At 37.6% G+C, this 21,484-nt stretch overlaps 2 protein-coding genes across 3 annotated transcripts in view; one reads left to right on the forward strand and one right to left on the reverse strand.

Moving 5' to 3' along the window:
* Positions 1-689: 689 nt before the first annotated feature.
* LOC134753519 (uncharacterized) lies at positions 690-16,410 on the reverse strand. Of its 2 annotated transcripts, XM_063689416.1 has the most exons (13): positions 16,307-16,410; positions 15,565-15,728; positions 14,181-14,354; positions 13,365-13,524; positions 10,928-10,995; positions 9,385-9,436; positions 8,845-8,940; positions 8,313-8,428; positions 7,600-7,699; positions 7,018-7,148; positions 6,016-6,135; positions 4,466-4,620; positions 690-771 (listed from the first exon to the last, which is right to left on the reverse strand). In XM_063689416.1, exons 1-13 carry the CDS (start codon positions 16,392-16,394, stop codon positions 702-704), a joined length of 1,494 nt encoding a protein of 497 aa, XP_063545486.1. In that variant the 5' UTR covers positions 16,395-16,410; the 3' UTR covers positions 690-701. The 2 variants fall into 2 exon arrangements, with proteins under 2 accessions (XP_063545486.1, XP_063545487.1); XM_063689417.1 differs by lacking the exons at positions 7,600-7,699; positions 8,313-8,428; positions 8,845-8,940.
* Positions 16,411-20,021: 3,611 nt separating this feature from the next.
* Positions 20,022-21,484, forward strand: part of LOC134753464 (uncharacterized) — a 50,055-nt gene continuing 48,592 nt past the window's right edge. Inside the window, exon 1 of the mRNA XM_063689338.1 lies at positions 20,022-20,214. Coding sequence (XP_063545408.1) covers positions 20,184-20,214 — 31 coding nt within the window. The 5' untranslated portion in view covers positions 20,022-20,183. The remainder of the gene's footprint in view (positions 20,215-21,484) is intronic.

A 21,484-nucleotide genomic window follows, 5' to 3' on the forward strand; every position in this document is an offset into this window, starting at 1 on the left:
AAAAGGTACCACATTGTCGCTTGTCGATTTCGAATTGAAGCTATATGGAAATAGCGCCTTATTGACAACGGACAATAAGTACCCTTTTGGTTGAAAATGGCACATGTTTTCAGAGTAATTGAGATAAAAGGCTCCAATGGCTCGTACCAATGAGTTTTTCGGAACTTATGTACGAAATATCATTTGATATTTACCAGTCGCTTTTCGGTGAAAGAAAACATCGTGAGAAAACCGGACTCATGCTAATGCCTAGTTTACCCTCTGGGTTGTAAGGTCAGACGGCAGTCGCTTTCGTAAAAACTAGTGCCTACGCCAATTTTTGGGATTAGTTGCCAAGCGGACCCCAAAAATGCCGGGACATTACCAGGAAGATGATGATGAGATAAAAGGTAAAAATCCGCGCTACAGCCATATCTTCCGTCGCACCATACTAATGAATTATCTTTCCTCACAGAACAATGAAACGAACTATGTATTAAGTAAAGAATTTAATGAACTATAAATAATACAGTGCATCAACATTTATATAAACTAACAGTGACTAAAATACAATATTGATAATTATTTGAGACGTTTTCAACCAAAAGGTACCACATTGTCCCTTGTAGATAAGGTTGATTTCTAATTGAAGCTATATGGAAATAGCGCCTTACTGACAAGCGACAGTAAGTACCCTTTTGGTTGAAAATGGCACATTTCATTTAATTGGTAAATACACCAGAACAGGCGAGTTCCTCTTTCTTGTGATCTTCGTATTGGTATTCTTCAAATCTGAAATGCAAAAGTGCCATTTTAAGACAGAAGATTTTGCGCTTCTTGACAGAACTTGGCTCAAGAACATCACAGTCCAATGCCCTATCTCGTCCCGACGAACTATTTCCACAAGTCTCCGTGCCCCACATATGAGTCACGACGAACTATCTCATAAATCATAAATGTTTATTGCAAACCATGGTACATATGTTGTTACAGATGATAAAGTTTCACATGGACCCTGACAGAGTGTGGCACATATATTCTTAAAAATAGTTCTTAAAGCTAGTCCTCCACAAGTCCGTGCCCCACATATGAGTCACGACGAACTATCTCCACAAGTCAGTGCCCTATATATGAGCCACGACGAACTATCTCCACAAGTCCGTGCCCCACATATGGGTCACTTAGATACGGCAACCACGCCGCCTCTTTTTTTAACGTTGGGGAAATGCGTTTTCGCATGCCACCAGGGCTATAATAATATACTATCGGGACAATGATCGTCGAATCAACATCCCACATGGCGGTTATCTCGTGAGCCAAGTCTAGGTACTTACTGGACTTGTCCTTCTCGGCTTTCCCGAGATTCTCATCATGGGGGATGGTGATATCGACGAGCACGGCCCGGCGCTGCGATCGATCTATTATCACAATGTTATTATTATTATTTATTATTATAAAAGAGAAAGATCCCCGCAATTTGCGAAGTTCGTTTTCCGCGGTAGCCCCTCTGGCCCGGGGGAACCAGGAGCGATGACGGACTAACCAGTGGTAGGACTACCGTCTAAAACCACCAACGAATGCCGACTCCGCCTTGTAGAGGAGCGCCGCAGGATCACTAATGTAATGTCTTGTTTGTTTGTGCTTACGAATAAAATCTCGTTCTATTCTATTCTATTCTACTATCAGCATTCGACTGCGTACACGACAACCACGCCTAAGAACTACAAACCTAGTAAAGAGTAACTGACATCCTTGGATCGGCCTTTCTTTTGAATTATAGTCTTACACAGCACCATTCAGAGAGATTTCTTAGACAGCATCATTCAGAAAGATATTGACGACATTGTACTAATCCGAGTGCGTATATGTGTCCATATGTGGAGCACGGACGTGTGATTGAAGCATAGACATATATATTACTTCGTAAAGACCGGCCTTACGAGCACTACAAATGGGGCCGATACATTGGGGTCAAAATCGCATTTATAGTTAATAAAAATAATAAAAAAGCCTTTTATTTCTCGCAGATATAAGAAAAAGTACACTCATAGAATTAAATTTATAGTCAAAGGTGCTTCGTAAAAAGTTACAGTACATTTCTATATCTCCCTATTCTGTCATGCAAATTTTGATAAATTCCTTAGTAGGCATTAATTAATTATTAATTAAGTTTAATACATTTAATTAAATTGAATATTTTCATGCCTTATAATTAATAGAATAATAGAGTCAACAAAATGCAGCTTGATAGTTTAAATGTCAATAGTCAATAGTAATATAATATTAAAGTATAAATAGCAATGTCAAGCGAGAACCCCTCTCAGCTGAGGGTAAAGGCCTCCTCCAGAGATGACCAGCGGTCTCTATCTTTGGCTTGTGTCGTCCATTGTTTGCCAGCCGTATGTGTGATGTCGTCTTCCCATCTGGCTCTTGGTTTTCCTCGTTTTCTTTTACCTAGCGGTCCTGGCCATTTAGTTAGCGCCGTTGTCCAGCGACCGTCGCTCATGCGGGCTACGTGGCCTGCCCACCGCCATTTCATTCTTTTTGAGTAGGTTAGGGCGTCTATTACTCCAGATGCTTGTCTTATGTTAGAGTGCCGTATTTTTTGAATCTTTCTGATTTTCAACATGCTTCTCTCCATACCTCGTTGGCAGGAGGTTATTTTATTTTTTATTTGATTCGTGAATTTCCACGTCTGGCAGGCATAGGTGAGTGATGGCAATAGGCAGGAATCCATGACTTTCCTCTTAATCTTTATTGGTATCTGGCTTTTGAAAATTTCCTTTAGGCTCCAATACTTTCTCCATGTTCCTTTTACTCTTCTGTCAATTTCCATCTCGTTGTTTTCTTTTTCGAAAGAGATTAGTTTGCCTAAGTAAATATATGACTCGACATATTCTAGTGGTATGTCTTCGATGATTATTGGCTTCTTTGATGAGTTTGTCATAATTTTTGTTTTACTGAAATTCATTTCTAGGCCCACTTGCCTACTTGATTTTTGTAGAGTGTCTATCATATACTCCAGATTTTCACTGTTTTCTGATAGCAAGACTAGGTCGTCAGCAAACCTCAGGTGGCTGATGCGTTTTCCGTTGATGTTCAAGCCAGCTTTTTTCCAGTTTAATTTGCTTATAACCATTTCCAGCACGGCTATGAATATTTTGGGTGAGACAGGGTCCCCTTGTCTCACTCCTCTTTTAATCGGTATAGGTGGGCCTGTAGACTCTAGTTTCACTTTGCTAGTGTTATTGTCATAGAGGTATTTCAGGATCTTGATGTATTTGTTCTCTACATTTTGAACCGTTAGGGCTTCCCATATTGATGCATGAAGTATGGTGTCAAAGGCTTTTTGGTAATCTATAAAGGCTATATAGAGCGGTCTTCGGAACTCTTGGTACTTCTCTATAAGTAACTCTACGGAATGGATGTGGTCAGTTGTAGAGTAACCTTTGCGGAATCCAGCTTGCTCTATTGGTTGATAGGATTCTATTGTAGGACTTATTCTTTTCTCTATTATTGATGAGAATAACTTATATAGCGAAGGCAGCAGACTGATTGGTCGATAGTTACTTATATCCTTGGGATCGCCTTTTTTGTACAGTAGTATAATATTTGATTCTGACCACTGCTTAGGCGTTATACTATTGTATAGTATTTTATTGAAAAGTATTTTTAAAGGTGTTGCAAGAAGTGTACAAGCGATTTTTATTGATTCATTAGTTATCCTATCGGGTCCTGGGCTTTTTTCCAGTTTGAGCCGCTTTATTGCGCCAACAATTTCAATTTCATCTACTGGTTTCGGCTCCGTCAAGTTTCCTAGTTCATTTAGTATATAAGGATATAGTTTTATAGTTATTTATAGTTACTTATAGTTATTTATAGTATATTTATAGTTACACCAGCGTAAAGGCGTCATCATTGGTGTAAACAAAGGATAAGCGTATGCATATAATTCCGACCGAACACCGACGCCTTTCCACTGCGCTATTCGCCACACGACTGAGCGCGCTGGTGTAACTAAATGCGATTTTGAATCCAATGTATCGGCCCCATTCGTAGTGCTCGTAAGACCGGTTTTTACGAAGTAATATGTATGTCTATGGATTGAAGTAATTTGCTTGGACTTACGAGGAAATTAAAACATTTTGTATGGAAAACATTTTGGATAAAGTGGAGGCAGATCTCAGTAAGCTCGGCGTCCGCGAAAGCTGGCGTGATACCGCTCTGGACTGAGCAAAGTGGCGTGCTCTTGTGTTGAAGGCCAAGATTCAATTTGGGTCATCGCGCCAGCCAAGTAAGGTAAGTATGGAGACTGTTAACATGTTAACCCCTAACATTCTTTTACACGTATGATAACAAACCAAACTCTCTTGTCTTGTTGTCTTGTATTGTTGTGTCTCTCTTGTGTTGTGTTGTTGTTGTGTGTTGTATTGTGTGTTTGTTGTGTTGTGTTGTTGGTGTCTTTTTGGGTCAAACCATGACTTACCTCTCCAAAGGCGGACTCAGGAAATGCCTAAAGTTCCTCGGCATGACCAAATCAGCTTGGTTCTTGCTGACGTCAGCTATGTACTCTTCAATATCGCATATCATTTCTTCGGACACAGGCGGACCGATGCCTGGTACCGCGTATACCACCACGATCTAAAATCAAAGATTTAATACACTATAAATAAGAGTTTTGAATGATTCACGGTTAGTTTCACTAGACTTATATTGACAGGGATATAGACCGCGATTACCTTTTGAATTCTTTATTTTCTTTTTTCTCCTTTTGAATTTCTTCTTTTGGGTCTATATCCCGGTCAATATAAGTCTAGATAGATAGATAGATAGATAATAGTTTATTCATCAACACATGGTAATAGATACATTTAAAATATACATCATGTACACAATATCTGAGTCTCTAGTGCGACTATAAATGTTTATTCGTAAAAACAAACAAGACAATTATAAGAAAAAATAGGAAGAAGAAAGTGCTACGAACTGGACTCATCTCAGCATGATGCCTCTAATATTGTCAGGAACCCGAAGATACTTATCTACAGATACTTACTTCTTGGATACTTAGATATCTATAGATGCTTTAAGGCATCAAGCCCGCCATTTGTACCTTCATGTACTCGTATTGTGTAATAAAGATTGAATAAATATTTATAAATATTTATTTATTTAATCTTTATTGCACAATACATGAAGGTACAAATGGCGGAGATATCTATAGATGCTTTAAGGCATTAAGCCTGCCATTTGTACCTTCATGTATTGTGCAATAAAGTTTAAAATAAATAAATATATTTTGTATAACAAATAAAGTACAAATGGCGGACTTAATGCCCAAAGGCATTCTCTACCAGCCAACTATCAGGCTAAACAGAAACAATAGTAGGTGCAGGCATTAAACAAAAAAAAGCAGAATAGGTAAAACAAAAAATATAGCTTTAAATAATACATACTAACGAAAATAAGATAAAGATAAAAGATAAAAGACATTTATTCGTGACGATCACAACACAAGTACGAACATATACAGACAACAAATACACTTACATACATACTATAATGAAATAAACATATATATATCACTTTATTTTACCCAGTGTAAAGAATACTATGCCTACTATGGACAATTTAACTAACCAATGAGTTTGTCGAAAAAATGCTTGCGTAACATGCGTTTAAATTAAACGAAAGCTTGGATGGAGCCTGTCTGATGTTAAGTGGGAGATCATTCCAGAATATATTTTGTTGTTGTTGTGCGGTGGTATATATACACACAACAACAACAAAATACGCTATCGCGGCAAAACGCAAGTAAATAAATACAACGAATAGATACATGATTACATGGGGCATTTTCTATGAAAAGGGACCTTATTGTCGATGGCGCTTACGCCGCACAGCGTCGCGCGGCATTGTATTTATTTCGGAGCATCGTTTACAATGGCGTAAGCGCCATCGACAGTAAGGTCCCTTTTTATAGAAAATACCACACATGATGATGAGGTACATGATTAACCAACCAAAATATCTCACCTCGGGAATAGGCAGCTCCTCCTCCTCAACCTCCTCGATTTCTGGCACGATGATGTCCATGTTCTCATCCAAGAAGTTGTAGAGGAGGTTTCTGACCATCTCCACTTCTTCCGGTTTAGCCTGTATCAATAAAGGTTATGTTTTTTGCACAGTGTAGGGGATATTACTGCAGTGTTTTGCCACCAGAGAGCAGTTTTTTTAGTAAACCATAGAGTAACATTAACAGGTTATTGACAAGTTTTCATAGATAATCAAATATGACATTGATGCATCAAAGCGGTTTGTTTACAGAGGACCTACCGGGAAACGCGAATCCGAAATTTCGCTATTTGACTCTTTATATATCGCTCGAATATGCAAGAGATGTTAGATGACGAAATTTCGATTTTCTTGTTTCGCGATAGACCCTCAGACTGTGGTAATGGCGCCACCTACGTAGAGTTTCGCGTAATATTCCCTATTTATCGATACTTATATAGTCGGTCAAGCCATTTCTGTCAGTCGAAAAAAATTTTTTTTACAAATGTAATGTAATGTATTTTTGTATGTAATGTTTGTTCCCATATACAATTTGACATGTTGTTTGACCGGCCATATTTCTGTTAAACAGCATGTTTGAAATTTATTACCCCCACTTACAAGCTATAGCCCGTCAAAATTGTTCCATATTCCATGAAAGCATAACTGTTGTAGTAACCAAACACAATTATGATTATTTTCTGATTTCTTTGCGACAGTCTCAAAGGTAAGTTGGCAGCCTCCCGAAAGATGACGTCATGAATACTGATACTGTTTCGTTGATAATAATGCTCAACAATGTTCTTTCGTATTTACCTCATCACTTTTTTAGATCACAATCAGGCAGTACATCTTTTTGCCCTGTCTGATGATAGGAGACATTCTCTAAAGTATCAGCCTCCCGAGTAATCACGCCATAAACATGGATGCTGTATCGCTTCAAAGAATCGGGAAAGAAACCTAAGAAATGTTTTTGTTTCATACCTTCTTCTTCTTCAAATCAGGGTCAGGAAGAACAGCAATCTGCTCATCAATGTAGTCCATGATCTCTTTCTCGATGTGCTGCACAATGAACTCTCCGCTGGTGATGGACATCTGACGACCGGCCACCATTCCTGACAACAAGCAATCGCCATATTATGCACGGTAAAATCAGTCAAACAACTATTAGCTAAAGCTAAATCTCTTTATACTAACAACAATATTTAGCTTTTTTATCTTTAGTAATTTTTGACGCATGACTAATTTTATTATCGTTAAAACTTTTCGAATGGAGACCCATTCGTTTTGTTTCCCAAAAAGTTTTAATCATGATATATTGTTTGTCCGCATTTTTGCTAGTCATAATTTGGTTTTTCTCAGAAGCGCGTAACTTTTCAGGATTTCCATAGAACAAACCTAACCTAAGCTATCTATAGGATAACCTTACGAAAATCCTGAAAAGTTAACAGTTTGAGAATTATAACTAATGATAATCTGACAATCATTACATTATGACTTTCAATAATTATGTCAAACAACCCCTTTTCGATTGGTAACGTTTAATAAATTTAACAAAAGACTAACCAAGATCATAATTGGCCAATTTGAACTTATCCACGATCTGAGCTATATCTTCGAAGGTCTGTTCCAGGTCTGCCAGTCTTTGCGCACGCGCCTCGAACAGCTGGGTCAGGGAAAAAAAGGTAAGGAACAGGAAAGGGTTACCTATCTCATCTTCGAAAACTTTAAATCCATTTAAAACTGATTTTTTATTTGACTGAACGCGTTTTTTCTAAAAACCGTTGAAATTTTTGAAGAGTCACCAATTTAACCTAACTTTAAACAATCCCGATCCCAATCACAATGGCTTCTGCAAAAGTTTGGAAAATTTAACGGTTTTTAAAAAATCGCGTTCCGTTAAATGAAAATTCGGCAAATGAAACATGGGGCAAGAAGAAAAATTAGGACATGTATAAACACATGTATGTGGAATACAGGAAAGGTAGGTAGCAGTGGCGTAGCGTCTACAAAATCCCCACCAACTTGCCCAATTTGAGGGAGGTGAGATTATCTAACAGGAATAGGAGAAAAGAATTGGCAACTGTTTTCCCCACGGGAATATTTGACAAATTCGAACGTTAAAATGATGTCACAGTACAAATATGTTTACTCACTGAATTGTCAAATATCGAATTTGTTTTAGACAATTAGATTAGTTTAAGATTAGTTTTGTCATCTTATACAAATAATACGTCTTTGCTTATCTACACTACGTAATTATAAGTATCTATATTAACTTCATCTATCATATCTTGTATATCTTCCTCATGCTCAGCCTCTTGTTTCGTCTCCTCCTCACCGCCTGGTTCCTTCTCTTGTTCTTCTAAATTAACTTCTTCGATTTTAGGTTCACCTGGATTTATTTATAGTTTTATTTATGTTTCTTAATTGTTTTAAGAATTTTAACACGTCTTGAATATTTCTTACTGTTTAGCTACTTTACGACGGAGGTAGGCAGATATTTAAATAGAAGCTAAGTTTTGGTTTGCTTGAGAAACAAACTACCTAGTACCTCATCGCAAAAAAGTACATCCTGAAAATTTCATGAGAAAAACCTCAGGCATACTTTTCAGTGAATTTACCTTAATCAACTAAATATTGATACTTACTTGATACTTTTTTTTTCAAACGCCAAAACAAATAAACTAGATTATGTATTTACATATTTTAAATACCATTTCTACAATAAAAGCTTCAGTGTAATTTCTTATGTAGTAATTACTTAAAATAACAAATGAATGAATATTGAGCAAGAGATGAAAGTACAACCGTAAAATTCAAAAGGGATTTCATTGTCGTCCTCATTCCAAACTCTGATCGGTTTGAATTCCTCTTTTTCTTCGGCATATTCTTCTTTCACTTTATCTGATTTAAATAAAGTATTACTTATTTAATTGTAATGGCTAACTTATCCCTTCCGTCAGTATAGATTATAAAGGTTTTTTGTTATTAAATTTGTAAATATTTTTTAAACTGAAATGAATGTCATATACTAAGAAATAGTGACGAAGGCCTCTAGTGCCCGAGGCTGGAAGCGAACCAGCGTCCTCTGCTATCGCGGCAGGTGCCTGTGCCATTCGGCCACCGGGCCACGGCGGCATAGGTCGATTTTTTTAAGTATATGCACTTTTTATTGGGCTTATGGCACCCCCTGGCTATTCTCTGAAAATAATTTAATTTGTTCTAATACTTCTAATAGTTTTTTTTTATTCAGCTCGTCAAATAATGGATAAGGAACAAAGACAATAAGACATCCTATAAGAACAAAAGGCGAATATTTATATATAAAATCTCTGGAACATTTCTTACCGTCTTCCGCTTTCTCTTGCACTTTGGACGAACTAAGTTGCTTCATCTTTGCCTGGAAAGGTAATGTTATATTTATTTCTATAGAAACATGTTTCAAACCAAACAAACCAATTACGATAAAAAATTAAATATCGTAATTTTTTACTCAGGCATACTTCTTTTTTCTTACTATTATTTTAACAAAAGTTATTTTTTCAAAATTGTATACCTATAGAAAGGACTGTATAGGAGCGTGAAAACAAACTAACTTCAACATCTTCATCCAGTATAGCTCTATCTGAAATAAATAAAGTTAAAAATAAGACGGGATAGGGTGGGAGGAGGAAAAATTGTATTTGAGTGAATTGCAAAAAAAATTGTATATAATTAAGTTATTAACATTTTCAATTATGTTAATATGCAGAGAGGAAAATGAGGACTACGTTTGTATGAAAAGGCGATTTCGCACGGATCCTCCACTTTCGTCTTAAGCCGTATCTATTTAAGTTATATGCATAATATATGTGTATGGCAATTTTTATTTATTTAAAGTTTATTGCACAAATAAAGACAAATGTACAAATGGTGGACTTAATGTCAAAAGGCATCTCTATCAGTCAACCATTGGGTCAAACAGAGACATAAATGTTGGTGCAGGAGAGATTTATAATGTGCACATGCACAATGGAATCAATTAACGTAAGAGTAATTAAACTGCTTATTTTTTGCAATTCACCCATATACGGAGGTCCTATTATTTCAACATCGGACAAAAAAAAAAAAAAATATGGCGGCGATGAGTTTCTTTTCGATTTGACATTTACACACTTATTTTCTGCAGGTAATCGCTCATAATAAGTCGGACCGACGGTACGCGGGTTCTTTGCTGCAAGTGCCATATGCGACATGGAACTGTTCGTAATCGACCTGGTTCCTAGTTAGGCCCCTCGTTTCAGCACGATTAGATTTAAACTGTAGAATACCAGTAGACATATTTTTTAAAATGATATCAACTGTTCGTACACAAAATTAACAAATTAACCTTTTCTCTCCCTCATATAATTCTCCCTCTCTATCTGCGCCGCCCTCTCAGCAGACAGCGACCTGGCGACCCGTCCTATAGGTGGCAGGGCCGATCTCTGGCTAAGTCTCGGATTGTTGGTCACCGAGTCATCGATTAGGCTTAAACGGCGGAGGTGACCGGCCCCTTGCCAAAAGTCGTCAAGGGAAGGCTGGGGATATGGGTAAAAGGTTACGAAAGTAGGATTAGGTCTCAGGGCGGACATGCTATACATCAAAAATCACTTGCGTTTCTATGTGTGAACGGCACGTCTGTACACGCGACATGTGTGTAAGTTGCTTAAAAACAGTACTGAGCGGTCGGCAAAATGTCGTCAGTCAGCCGCCGCGGACATTCGAGCCTGAGGAAGGACTCCCGACGAGTCCGAAACGTGTCGTCAAAAGCGATTAAAAATACTAGTGAGTGAAGCCGTAGTGATCTAAACATTTTGAATGAAATTATTTGAAAATGGTTAACGTTGGATGCAAATGAAAGTACACTCACATCAACAGTGGCTTCACTAAGTGTCTCTTCTTCTTCTATCTCCTCCTCTTCTAGTCTAGGAGTCTCACCTAAAAAAATTGGGTACGTGTTTAAAAAAAACTTTTTCATTCCTCTTGCTCTAAAAGAGGATCATTGTTGTTCTAAAAGGTGTGCAGAAAATGATACGTGTCTGCACTAGAGCATTTTACGTTCGAAGTATGACTTTTTTTTTAATTTTTACGATAAGCAATTGAAATTTCAGTTTAAATGGATTTGTTATACAATTTCCATTCTGATATTTGACTCCCCATTCCATAAATAACGATACTTTTGCCTGAATTGTTAATTGAAAGTACCCTCAAGAAATACTATAAAAATGTGTACTTAGTCATGTTTTTAAAAACACATGAATTTTACTTTCCTCGTATTCGAAATGAAAAGTAGAGTGTTTAACTCGGGTGAAAGGCATCATTTCTGCCTCGGACTATTGGCGCTCTCACTGCGTTCGGGCGCCAAAATACCTCCGCAGAGATGAGTGCCTTTCATCCCTTGGTTAACAATCTACTATTTACACAAACAGATTTGAAACACGCTTGTTCCCTAAAATGCGCTTGAAATCGCAATAATGATAGCGGTAATCATTTCCGTAAGCAGAATTCAGAAATAAAGAAATCTAAAAGGTCTAGATTGAAATTGTTCGTACTTATGGTAGTAGCAAAAATACACGGTGGCTAAAAAATAAGTGCATTCCCGTTGCCAGGGAGGTTTTGCGATTATACTGAGCAACTTTTACTATGGGACCAACCACTACATCGCGAAAAAAATTTGGCTGTTTCATACATTTTGGCTGGTCCATTTTCTATGGGAGGGAATTTTTTTTTTCGCGATTTCATGTTTGGTCCCATAGTAAAAGTTGCTCAGTTACCCAAAACCTGCCTGGCAACGGAAATGCACTTATCTTTTAGCCACCCTGTATAAATCAGCTTAGAACAATAGTTTGCAATAAGTAGGCTTAGTGCCACTTGCACCATCCCACTAACCCGGGGTTAACCGGTTAAACCTTGAGTTAACATGGTACCAGTACAATGTGACACTGGGTTAACGGTTTAACGGGTTAACCCCGAGTTAGTGGGATGGTGCAAAGTGCAAGTGGGGCTCATACACTTTATAGATATTTGATAGTATAAGTATCGTTCTCACTGGTATTTACGAGAACGAATTCAAAAATTGGTAAAATAAATAAATATATATATATATATATATATATATATATATATATATTGAAAAAAATTCAACGAGTCAAAGACTGGCATCAGACTTAACCAAACTGCGGGAAACAAACGTTAGTGCCATCTAAAATACACGCAGAGACATCTAGCGACAAATGTTGCAACTAATTGTCATACTTCGGGGTTTTTGGACTGGGTTTTTGGTGTCTTAAAGTCTGACCAAGCTAACTCTGCATGCATTTTACAATAAACAAAGTGTGGCAATGTCATCATTATTCTCAATTTTCTATAGAATTAATAAACAATTACTTTACATAATTACATTAAACACTAAACTAAATACAAACAATAGATACATAAAAAAAATACAATAAAATTAACTATACATTAAATTAAAACTAAACAAAGCCACAACTTAGTCAAACAACACGGCCTGTGCCCTTCCAGACGCAAAGGTGCCCATTACGCCGGTGCCAACCTAACCCAACCTAGTACGTCATTTTCATTTCCCAACTATGGGGTTGGGAAATGAAATGGTTGCGAAATAATTATTTGGTAACGACTGGTTTGTCAAATGAAACTTTGGCGAAAAGTTGGTTGCCAAGTGAAATTCGGCAATACAATTTTCGCCAAAAAGGGAGTACAGCCATTCACTTTCACACACACCGGTCAGTTATCTCTGCGGATTATTGTACAGTCAAGGGCATACATATATATACATTCCCAGTTTCAAAAATATGTGTACGCTCTTACACCTTGTTCACATATTTACGAGCCATTTGTCTGGATCGATATGTTTGCCTTCGACTGTACATTGCCATAAATGCAACCAGGAAAACATGAAGATGTAGGAAACAAGGATGATCTTACCTTCCCTATACCCGTTGACGTTCCACTCATCCTTGGAAGCGCCAACTTGGGCCAGGAACAGGTCAAAAATGTAACCAGGAAAGCATGAAGATGTGGGAAACAATGATGATCCTACCTTCTCTATACCCGTTGACGTTCCACTAATCCTTGGAAGCGCCAACTTGGACCAGGAACAGGTACATGGCCAGTAATGTAACCAGGAAAGCATGAAGATGTGGGAAACAAGGATGATCTTACCTTCCCTATACCCGTTGACGTTCCACTGATCCTTGGAAGCGCCAACTTGGACTAGGAACAGGTACATGGCCAGAAATGTAACCAGGAAAGCATGAAGATGTGGGAACCAAGGATGATCTTACCTTCCCTATACCCGTTGACGTATCTGATATCCTTGGAAGCATCCATCCTGGCCAGGAACAGGTACATAACCAGGAAGTCATCAGCAGGTATGGCAGCTGAACCACCGTCTGGTTCCTTGGTCAGGACTTCGCAGAGGAGGATCATGGTGTAAGTCAGGTTCTAGAACGAAAAATATAAGTTTTTTGACTATTACAATAATATGTACTAGAATTATCGCCGACTGTACTCTTATTTCAACAGTCAATACTCATACTTTACTCATTGAGAAGATTATAAACCCAAACAGAAAGAGGTTGCGTTGCCTTCATCTCTGGTTTTCATTAGGTATTTATCAAATAGAATTAAGAAGACATAGAGTGCTCACTGCAAAACGACTATTATTTTCGTAGTCGGCATCTAGTGTCAAGTTGCCGAACTATCAGTACTACTACTCGATAATAGATTTCGCGGCAAACGGAACGATCAACGATTTTCAGCTAGTATTATAACCGGATTAACCGGAACTCTATTTTCAACTCCTTCTGCTTGTAATATTAGTTATAAATTGTTGAGCAATACACTTTCGTCAGTCGCGACACATGGGACATCTAGTGTCGAGTAGCAGTACTGATAGTTCTGCTACTCAAGTAAATGAAGGCTACGAAAATAATAGTCCTTATGGTAACAAAACTGATGTATGGAGTGAGCACTCTGTGTCTTCTTAATTATCTTTGTTACGAGCTGATTTAAATTCTTCTAATGTAAACTTAACCCGACAGAAGCCAGGCATTCCTGATGAGGTACAGATGCAGATTCCTGCCAATATTGATAATGACCTTAGTCAGCAGCCCGCCAGCCACGGCAATAAATTGCAACAAGGGAACGTAATCCTGCCTCGTGTAAACCTCACAGAGGCAGAAGATCCTTCTCAACTCGTTGGGGTCCAGGCAGAAGCCTCGCCAGGCTTTTCTGATGAGGTAGAGTGGGAGGTTCTTTCCGATGTTTAGCAACTGAAAAAGAAAAACATATTTTTAAAATTTGTGGGTACGCTTCGTCGTTCGTTTTATCTGAAGGAGGATCTCATAGACCGCAGGCCAGGAACAGATTTCCATGACCAATCACCTCCCAGGCGAAAACTCGTATAGTGGTTAACGGCTATGTATGATGAACCCTCGTGAACGTAAGCTGCCGCTCCGTTGGTGGGTTGAGGAATGGCAGCAAATAGTCTATAAAAAAAAATTGTCATCGCCTCCCGCTTGATACTTTGTCAGATGATCCGATAGTTTAGATGCTATTGTGAATAAACAAAATCGTCAGCCGATTATATCGCTGTGTAAAGACCGTCAGCTGATCACATGAACATGTAAAAAAGAAAATTATTTTCAGTCATCGGCGTCATCGCCTCCCGTTTGATACTTTGTCAGATGATAGTTTAGAATTAGATGCTATTGTTAATAAAACAAATTGTCAGCCGGTTGTATCACGGTGGAAAGACCGTGTTACGCGTTTCGGTGGCTGCCATTTTTCAACCCACCAACGGAGCGGCAGCTGACGTTTACGAGGGTTCATCATACATAGCCGTTAACCGCTATACGAGTTTTCGCCCGGGAGGCGATGACTGACGAAATTTGCTGGCTCGCGGTCTATCAGGCAATGGGTTTCAAAACTAAAACAGCCATTCACAATGGGTCACATAACCACTTACCTATCTTGTTGTTTGGCAAGGTCATGAATCATGATGCACACAAAATTAATAGGATGGTGTGTAATTTTGAGATATTTATTAGTCACAAAGGTTTATTACTCGTAGAACCGATAAACTCTGGGACTAAATGGTTCTTAAGTGCCATGTATCGCAGGCATCGCAGCTCTTAAATAAATAGCAACTAAAGCCTGACCAGTAATATATGATCATTGTCAAGGGGGCGCTGTTCATTCTCATGTATAGGGTGACAGTTCATATAGTATGTAAAAATTAGTTCCAGTGAAATTCCGCAACATGGTGCGTGATCATATATTCCTGGTCAGGCTTTAACAATATCAACGACCTCGATTTTTACTGTTTGAATCAATTGTGTTCGAAGTTTTGTAATAAGTCTATGTCAAACAACTTGTCATTGAACAAAGCTGATGGATGAAGGCCTCGGAAGACTGGTTGATTGTCTAGAGTAAGTTTTCTAGGAGACGTCTATAGAATTATATTATTCTGATGATCGGTACCTGATGAGCGATGACCTTGAGACATCCACGAGTGAGCCCGCCCTCGGTACTGTAAACGGGATATTCGAGCCTCAACTTGACTGGTGGTGGACGATTTTCTGCCAGCGCCTTGAAATATTCGAATGACCAGCGGAGAAGATCGTATGGCTGAGTCTTGATTGCCGCTAAAGAAGAAAAAGAAGAATCATTTCTTTGCCCAAAAATGAGGAATTAGAAGAGGCAGTTTTTCTTGAGACCGACAACTACATTTGATTTTTAAGACGAGGTAAGTTCAGAGGAGTCATGCCTTTTTTTAATACCACGTCGGTGGCAAACAAGCATACGGCCCGCCTGATGGTAAGCAGTCACCGTAGCCCATCGACGCCTGCAACACCAGAGATATTACATGCGCGTTGCCGACCCTTTAAAAACCAGGTACCTACACTCCTTTTTTGAAGAACCCCATACAGTAGCCCCTCGGGAAAACCTCGGCAGGGAGCTCATTCCATAGCCGAAGCGTCCGCGGGAAAAAATCCTCTTAAACAGGACAGTACGCGACCGCACAGTATGCTGAAGGTAAAATGGGTCTTGGGGATATAAACTCTATTACATGAAAACTATGAAAAGTGCGATTGCTTCTTCTATTAGTTACTTTAAGATATTTACAAAAATTAGACATGGATATTAATGTGCCTCGATCAAAAGTTTAGTAAAATTAACTCTGATTTAAGATGCACGGACTAAATGTTTAAAAATGTCTTACCTTTACAAAATCTCTTCAATATGTAAGGGAATTTTGGGGGAATCACAATCTGCTGAGAGCAGTACATCTGCTCGACTAGCTCCGGCATTTTGATTTAATTTTATCTGCAAATATAATACAGTAAGGTGCATTGGGTATGCTCCGAATACCCTGGACGGCATGCCTCACTAATGTATCCATATTAGCGCAGCTCAAATTGGAAAAGGAATCTAGACTATCCACCATCTGTCTTCAACGAGTACTGAGGTTCGGTCACATAGCTCGCAGAGACACTGACAACTTGGAGACTGACAAATATCTACTAAACTGGCAGCACTTTCTATTGTAGACAAGATTAAGCCAGATACCTTGGTAGGCGTTGCATAGAGTAAGTGTTGCTAATGTACATATTTGCCATTATATTAAATTATCCCGATTTCGTAGCCCCTTATGCACTTTAACATAAAATTAATTACAAGTCCTTAACTACCTTGTTAGGGTTCCGTACCCAAAGGGTAAAAACGGGACCCTATTACTAAGATTCCACTGTCCGTCTGTCTGTATGTCTGTCTGTCTGTCACCAGGCTGTATTTCATTAACCGTGATAGACTAGACACTTGAAATTTTCACAGATGATGTATTTCTGTTGCCGCTATAACAACAAATACTAAAAACAGAATAAAGTAAATATTTAAGTGGGGCTCCCATACAACAAACGTGATTTTTTTGGCGTTTTTTGCGTAATGGTACGGAACCCCTCGTGCGCGAGTCCGACTCTCACTTGACCGGTTTTTTTTGCAATTTCCCCCACAAACTTACATTACACTCATTACAGAAAGGAACATGAGTGGAACAAAGAGAGTGGTCGAAATAAAGCGTTGAAACTACTGAACCGATTTCGATGAATAAGGCGTCAAATTCTTATTTATGGCGCGCCTGATAAAAACTACATCTACATTTGTAACCAACTAAAAATGAGGAGTAATTTAATATAATTTTTTAGACATTTTCCTATTATAAACTGTAGGTGTCATATATTAAAGAAAAAGTGACAAAGCCCTCCAGTGGTTAAGGCCGGATTCGAACCGGCGTCTTTAGCAATCCGGGCTAACGCCTTAAACCCCTAGGCTACCTCGCCACGGCGGAACAAGTCCCAATTTTTTGACTAGGTATATATGCCATCTTACTAAGACTAGTCTTTGACCACACAAACACAAATCAAAATATTTTAATAAAATAATAGCGGTTGCTGGACGTCGTGATAGCGGAATGCAAGAAAACAATCTCACTCCTGAGGATACCGAAGACCGGGCAAAGTGGAGAAGATTTAGTAAGAAAGCGGACCGTGGCGCTAGGCCGGGAGAACGCTAGGTCGAAGAAGAAGAAATTTGACTGACAGAATATTGTCTTCGGTTACTGCGATAGTTACTCATGAAATAAAACTATGAAAACGGATTATGGGAACGCTGTAAAGGGTTCGAAACGTCGGGATGTCTTATAAATTCAATATACGCGATATAATCCGTTTTTATAGTTTTATTTCATATGACTACCAGTTTTTAATGATTCACGGTTAGTTTCACTAGACTTATGATGACCGGGATATGGACAAAAACCATACAAAAGGTAATCACGGTCCATATCCCGATAAATATGTCTAATAAACTGTGACTGTCTTTTAGGAGAACCAAACTTACATTTTGGGATTGACTAAAACACTTCTCCACTAAAAAACAGATTTTATGTAGCACATTTTTAGTTAAATTTATAATTATATGAACACCACTGAGATACCATTTGAACTGTTTTGACAGAACCGTTGCCATGGTTACCGCTGTCGTTGACTGGATTCAAGGTTGTCAAATAGTTGTCATAATGAGGGCTAGGATTTTTGTGCTCACCAGTTGGCGCCACTGTAGATAGGTCCAGAAAAACAGATCTCCAAATTCTTCTATGCTTATTTTTATAAAATCAATACGTTCTAATATACACAAAGGTAACGTCTAAATGTTCCATTTTTTCAACCTGTTTAATTTTAAACATATTAGTAACGGGTCACTCACGTATTTTGAGTCGAGTGTTTAATATGTCTGTGTCTCACGGAAGTTTTGTTATTAAAACTGTTTAATTTTGCATATATTTTAGTTAGCACTTTTTTTAAACCACTAACATTTATTGAGCTATATCTATTGTTTACCATGATTAATCAAAGATGAACAAAGATTTACCACAATCATCAATTATGAATAAGGAGTGAAAATTCCCGATCGTAGAAAGAAAAGGTAAGTTATTGTCGACCGAGTATCGTTTTGACGACCGGTCTGGCCTAGTGGGTAGTGACCCTGCCTGTGAAGCCGATGGTCCTGGGTTCGAATCCCGGTAAGGGCATTTATTTGTGTGATGAGCACAGATATCTGTTCCTGAGTCATGGGTGTTTTCTATGTATTTAAGTATTTATATATTATATATATCGTTGTCTGAGTACCCATAACACAAGCCTCCTTGGGCTTACCGTGGGACTTACTCAATCTGTGTAAGAATGTCATATAATATTTATTTATTTATTTATTGTAGGTTGTCGATAAGGGGTTTCTGCGATGTTCTGCCACCAGAGTGCAGCACTAGCCCGTTTAGTAAACCATAGAGTAACTTATACATACTGTGCCTATCACAGTTTTTAGACAAGTTTTTAGAGATAATAAAATATGACATTGGTGCGTCAAGGCGATTTGTTTACAGTTGGTTTACAGAGTACCTACCGGGAAACGCGAATTCAGGAATGAGGAAATCATTTCCTATAAGGAAATCATTTTTATTATACAAAAAAGTGTCCTTTTGAAAATTGGTACTGATCCCTCCTAGCAGGGAAGAAAAAGCCCTTTTTCGAATACGTGATGTGAAAATATAAACACAGTTTACATAAAAACATGTTGATATCGTAAAAATGTGTCCAAATCAAACCGTGGTAAAATTAATCAATCAAAATATATACGAATCGACATGGTTAGATACACTTTGTGAACAATTTAATTAACTTTGGTATATTAATTACAGCGCCATCTAGTGGCTAGCGGCAGAAGTTTATTAAACTTATAAAATGTCATCCTGGACGAGGAGCTCTGAAGATTAAAAAAATATATATTTTACGACAGATCTGATGTAGAATATACAGAATTATCTTAATCAATTTTCTTATTTACGAGAATAATAATTATCTAATCATAATATTTGGATAACGACTCTACATCATTGTTATTATTAAAATTCTGCACTATTTTGTCGTAGATTTTGTCGTAGAATTTTTAACTATCAGTCCACTGAACATTGTTTTTTATTATCTAATTAAAATTATTTAAAAATTTAATTTATAAAAATACATATCTAATTTCTAACTTCGGAGGTAATTTTAAAGCTTAAGTAATTATATTACGAAACGAAGTCGTAAGTAAAAATGACAATAATTTAAATATTCGCTATAAAACAATTAGTAAACGTTTACAAACATTTTTTACATTTTTGCTCTACATTTCAATATTGAAATTAGCGCCATCTAGCGGCGAGCGGCGGAACTAGCTAGTAACTATCACGTGGTGCGTCTACGCAAAGCAATGTAAACCTGTTTGGTTCAGTGACGGTCCGGCTGTTTTTATGTCGACAAGTCTTAGAATAGTTTTCATTCCAAATTCTAACACCAATTTCGCGTTAGACAGTTCATTGTAATCTCAAAGTGCGTTATAGTGATACAAAGTGTGTGCGTGTTATCAAGTGTAATCAGATATGCTATAGGAGTATTGTTTGATGTATCAGTGTCACCATGTTTTTAAGAGACAGAATGATGACAAAATAGGAAAGAGATGGGGGGATTGAATCCTGTTACAGTGAAAAAGGACGTTTTACAATGGATTTGATGACCGATCTCTCTACGATATGTAAGTATATTGTCATACAAAGCTGGGATGTGATGTCGGATAACGGATTAATATGTTAACGTGTTATTTCCGGTAACAACAATAACAAAGTTTCTATATATTTGAGAGTTTTAACAGTGATTTTCCAATTTGATTTCCTCGTATTTTCCCATTTCGCTACCAATAGGATTTTGGAGGTAAACAGCGAATTAAAAGATGGCTATATCAATAGGTATTTGTCCAGAGTAAATAAAATTGTCAATGGTAAATAATATTTTGCGAAGTAGGTTACCTATTTGCACAGGCCAAAAACCCCTTTTTTCTACTTTTGATCCGGATGTAGGACCAAATGTTATTGTGTGTTGTGTTAAATGTTGGTCCTCTTAACCGGATATTTTTGGAAACTAGAAAATATTCGGCTGAGAGGGCCAAGAATATAAAGTTTTTTTTTTCAATTTTGGATCAAAAGGTAAGCACCATCTTACATATAATAAATGTTGTTTGAAGTTTAAGAAAACAAGAAATATTTTTGTTTCCATAACTTTACCTTGATCCTTTAAAATGACGGGAAAAATATTTATAATATTGGTCCTTTGAACCGGATTATTTTCAAAACAAAATAATACTATGCTATACATTTAAATTTAATGCATTTTTGGTATGAAAGAAACATCCATATAAATAATCTGCGTTATTTTTAGCAAAACATTGCTTTGACCCCTTTCGGAATACTTTTATTATGCAATAAATATTTTATAAATACGGTTTTGTTTAATATAAACATTAATAATGTCATGTGAACAATTATTTCGAACAATACAGCTCTCACGCAAAACGGCTCTACCTATATATGTGGTATTTTCTATAAAAAGGGATCTTATTGTCGATGGCGCTTACGCCATTACTAACGATGCTCCGATATAAATACAATGCCGCGCGGCGCTGTGCGGCGTAAGCGCCATCGACAATAAGGTCCCTTTTCATAGAAAATGCCCCATATATTTATATTAGGTTTACAATAAATCGAATAAAAGTGTGAACTGTCTTTAGTTATTTTATAGAGTATTGAACTGTCACCAAAAAGTCATAGTTAGACCAAAAAAAAACTGCAACGATTTTGACAGCATACGCAGTGCAAGTGTTATTTATACGTCATTATTTATAGAAGCGTATGTTAAGGATACCCTGGACCGCCATGCGCACCAATGTATCGATCCTTTCACAGCTTCGTGTCCAAACTCGCCTATCCACAGTCTGTCAGCAGCGCATATTTTCCTACTTCGGCCACATA

Source organism: Cydia strobilella, chromosome 27 (assembly GCF_947568885.1).
Source record: "Cydia strobilella chromosome 27, ilCydStro3.1, whole genome shotgun sequence".
Lineage (NCBI taxonomy): Eukaryota > Metazoa > Arthropoda > Insecta > Lepidoptera > Tortricidae > Cydia > Cydia strobilella.

What these genes read in the sequence shown, in the direction of transcription:
- LOC134753519 (XM_063689416.1), bottom strand. Translation starts at nt 16,394, where the DNA reads ATGCCGGAGCTAGTCGAGCAGATGTACTGCTCTCAGCAGATTGTGATT. An exon ending in CTGATTTGAAGAAGAAGAAG is followed by an intron (nt 6,136 to 7,017) that starts GTATGAAACAAA and finishes TTATTGATACAG; the next exon opens with GCTAAACCGGAAGAAGTGGA. An exon ending in AGGAGCTGCCTATTCCCGAG is followed by an intron (nt 4,621 to 6,015) that starts GTGAGATATTTT and finishes CTTTGATTTTAG; the next exon opens with ATCGTGGTGGTATACGCGGT.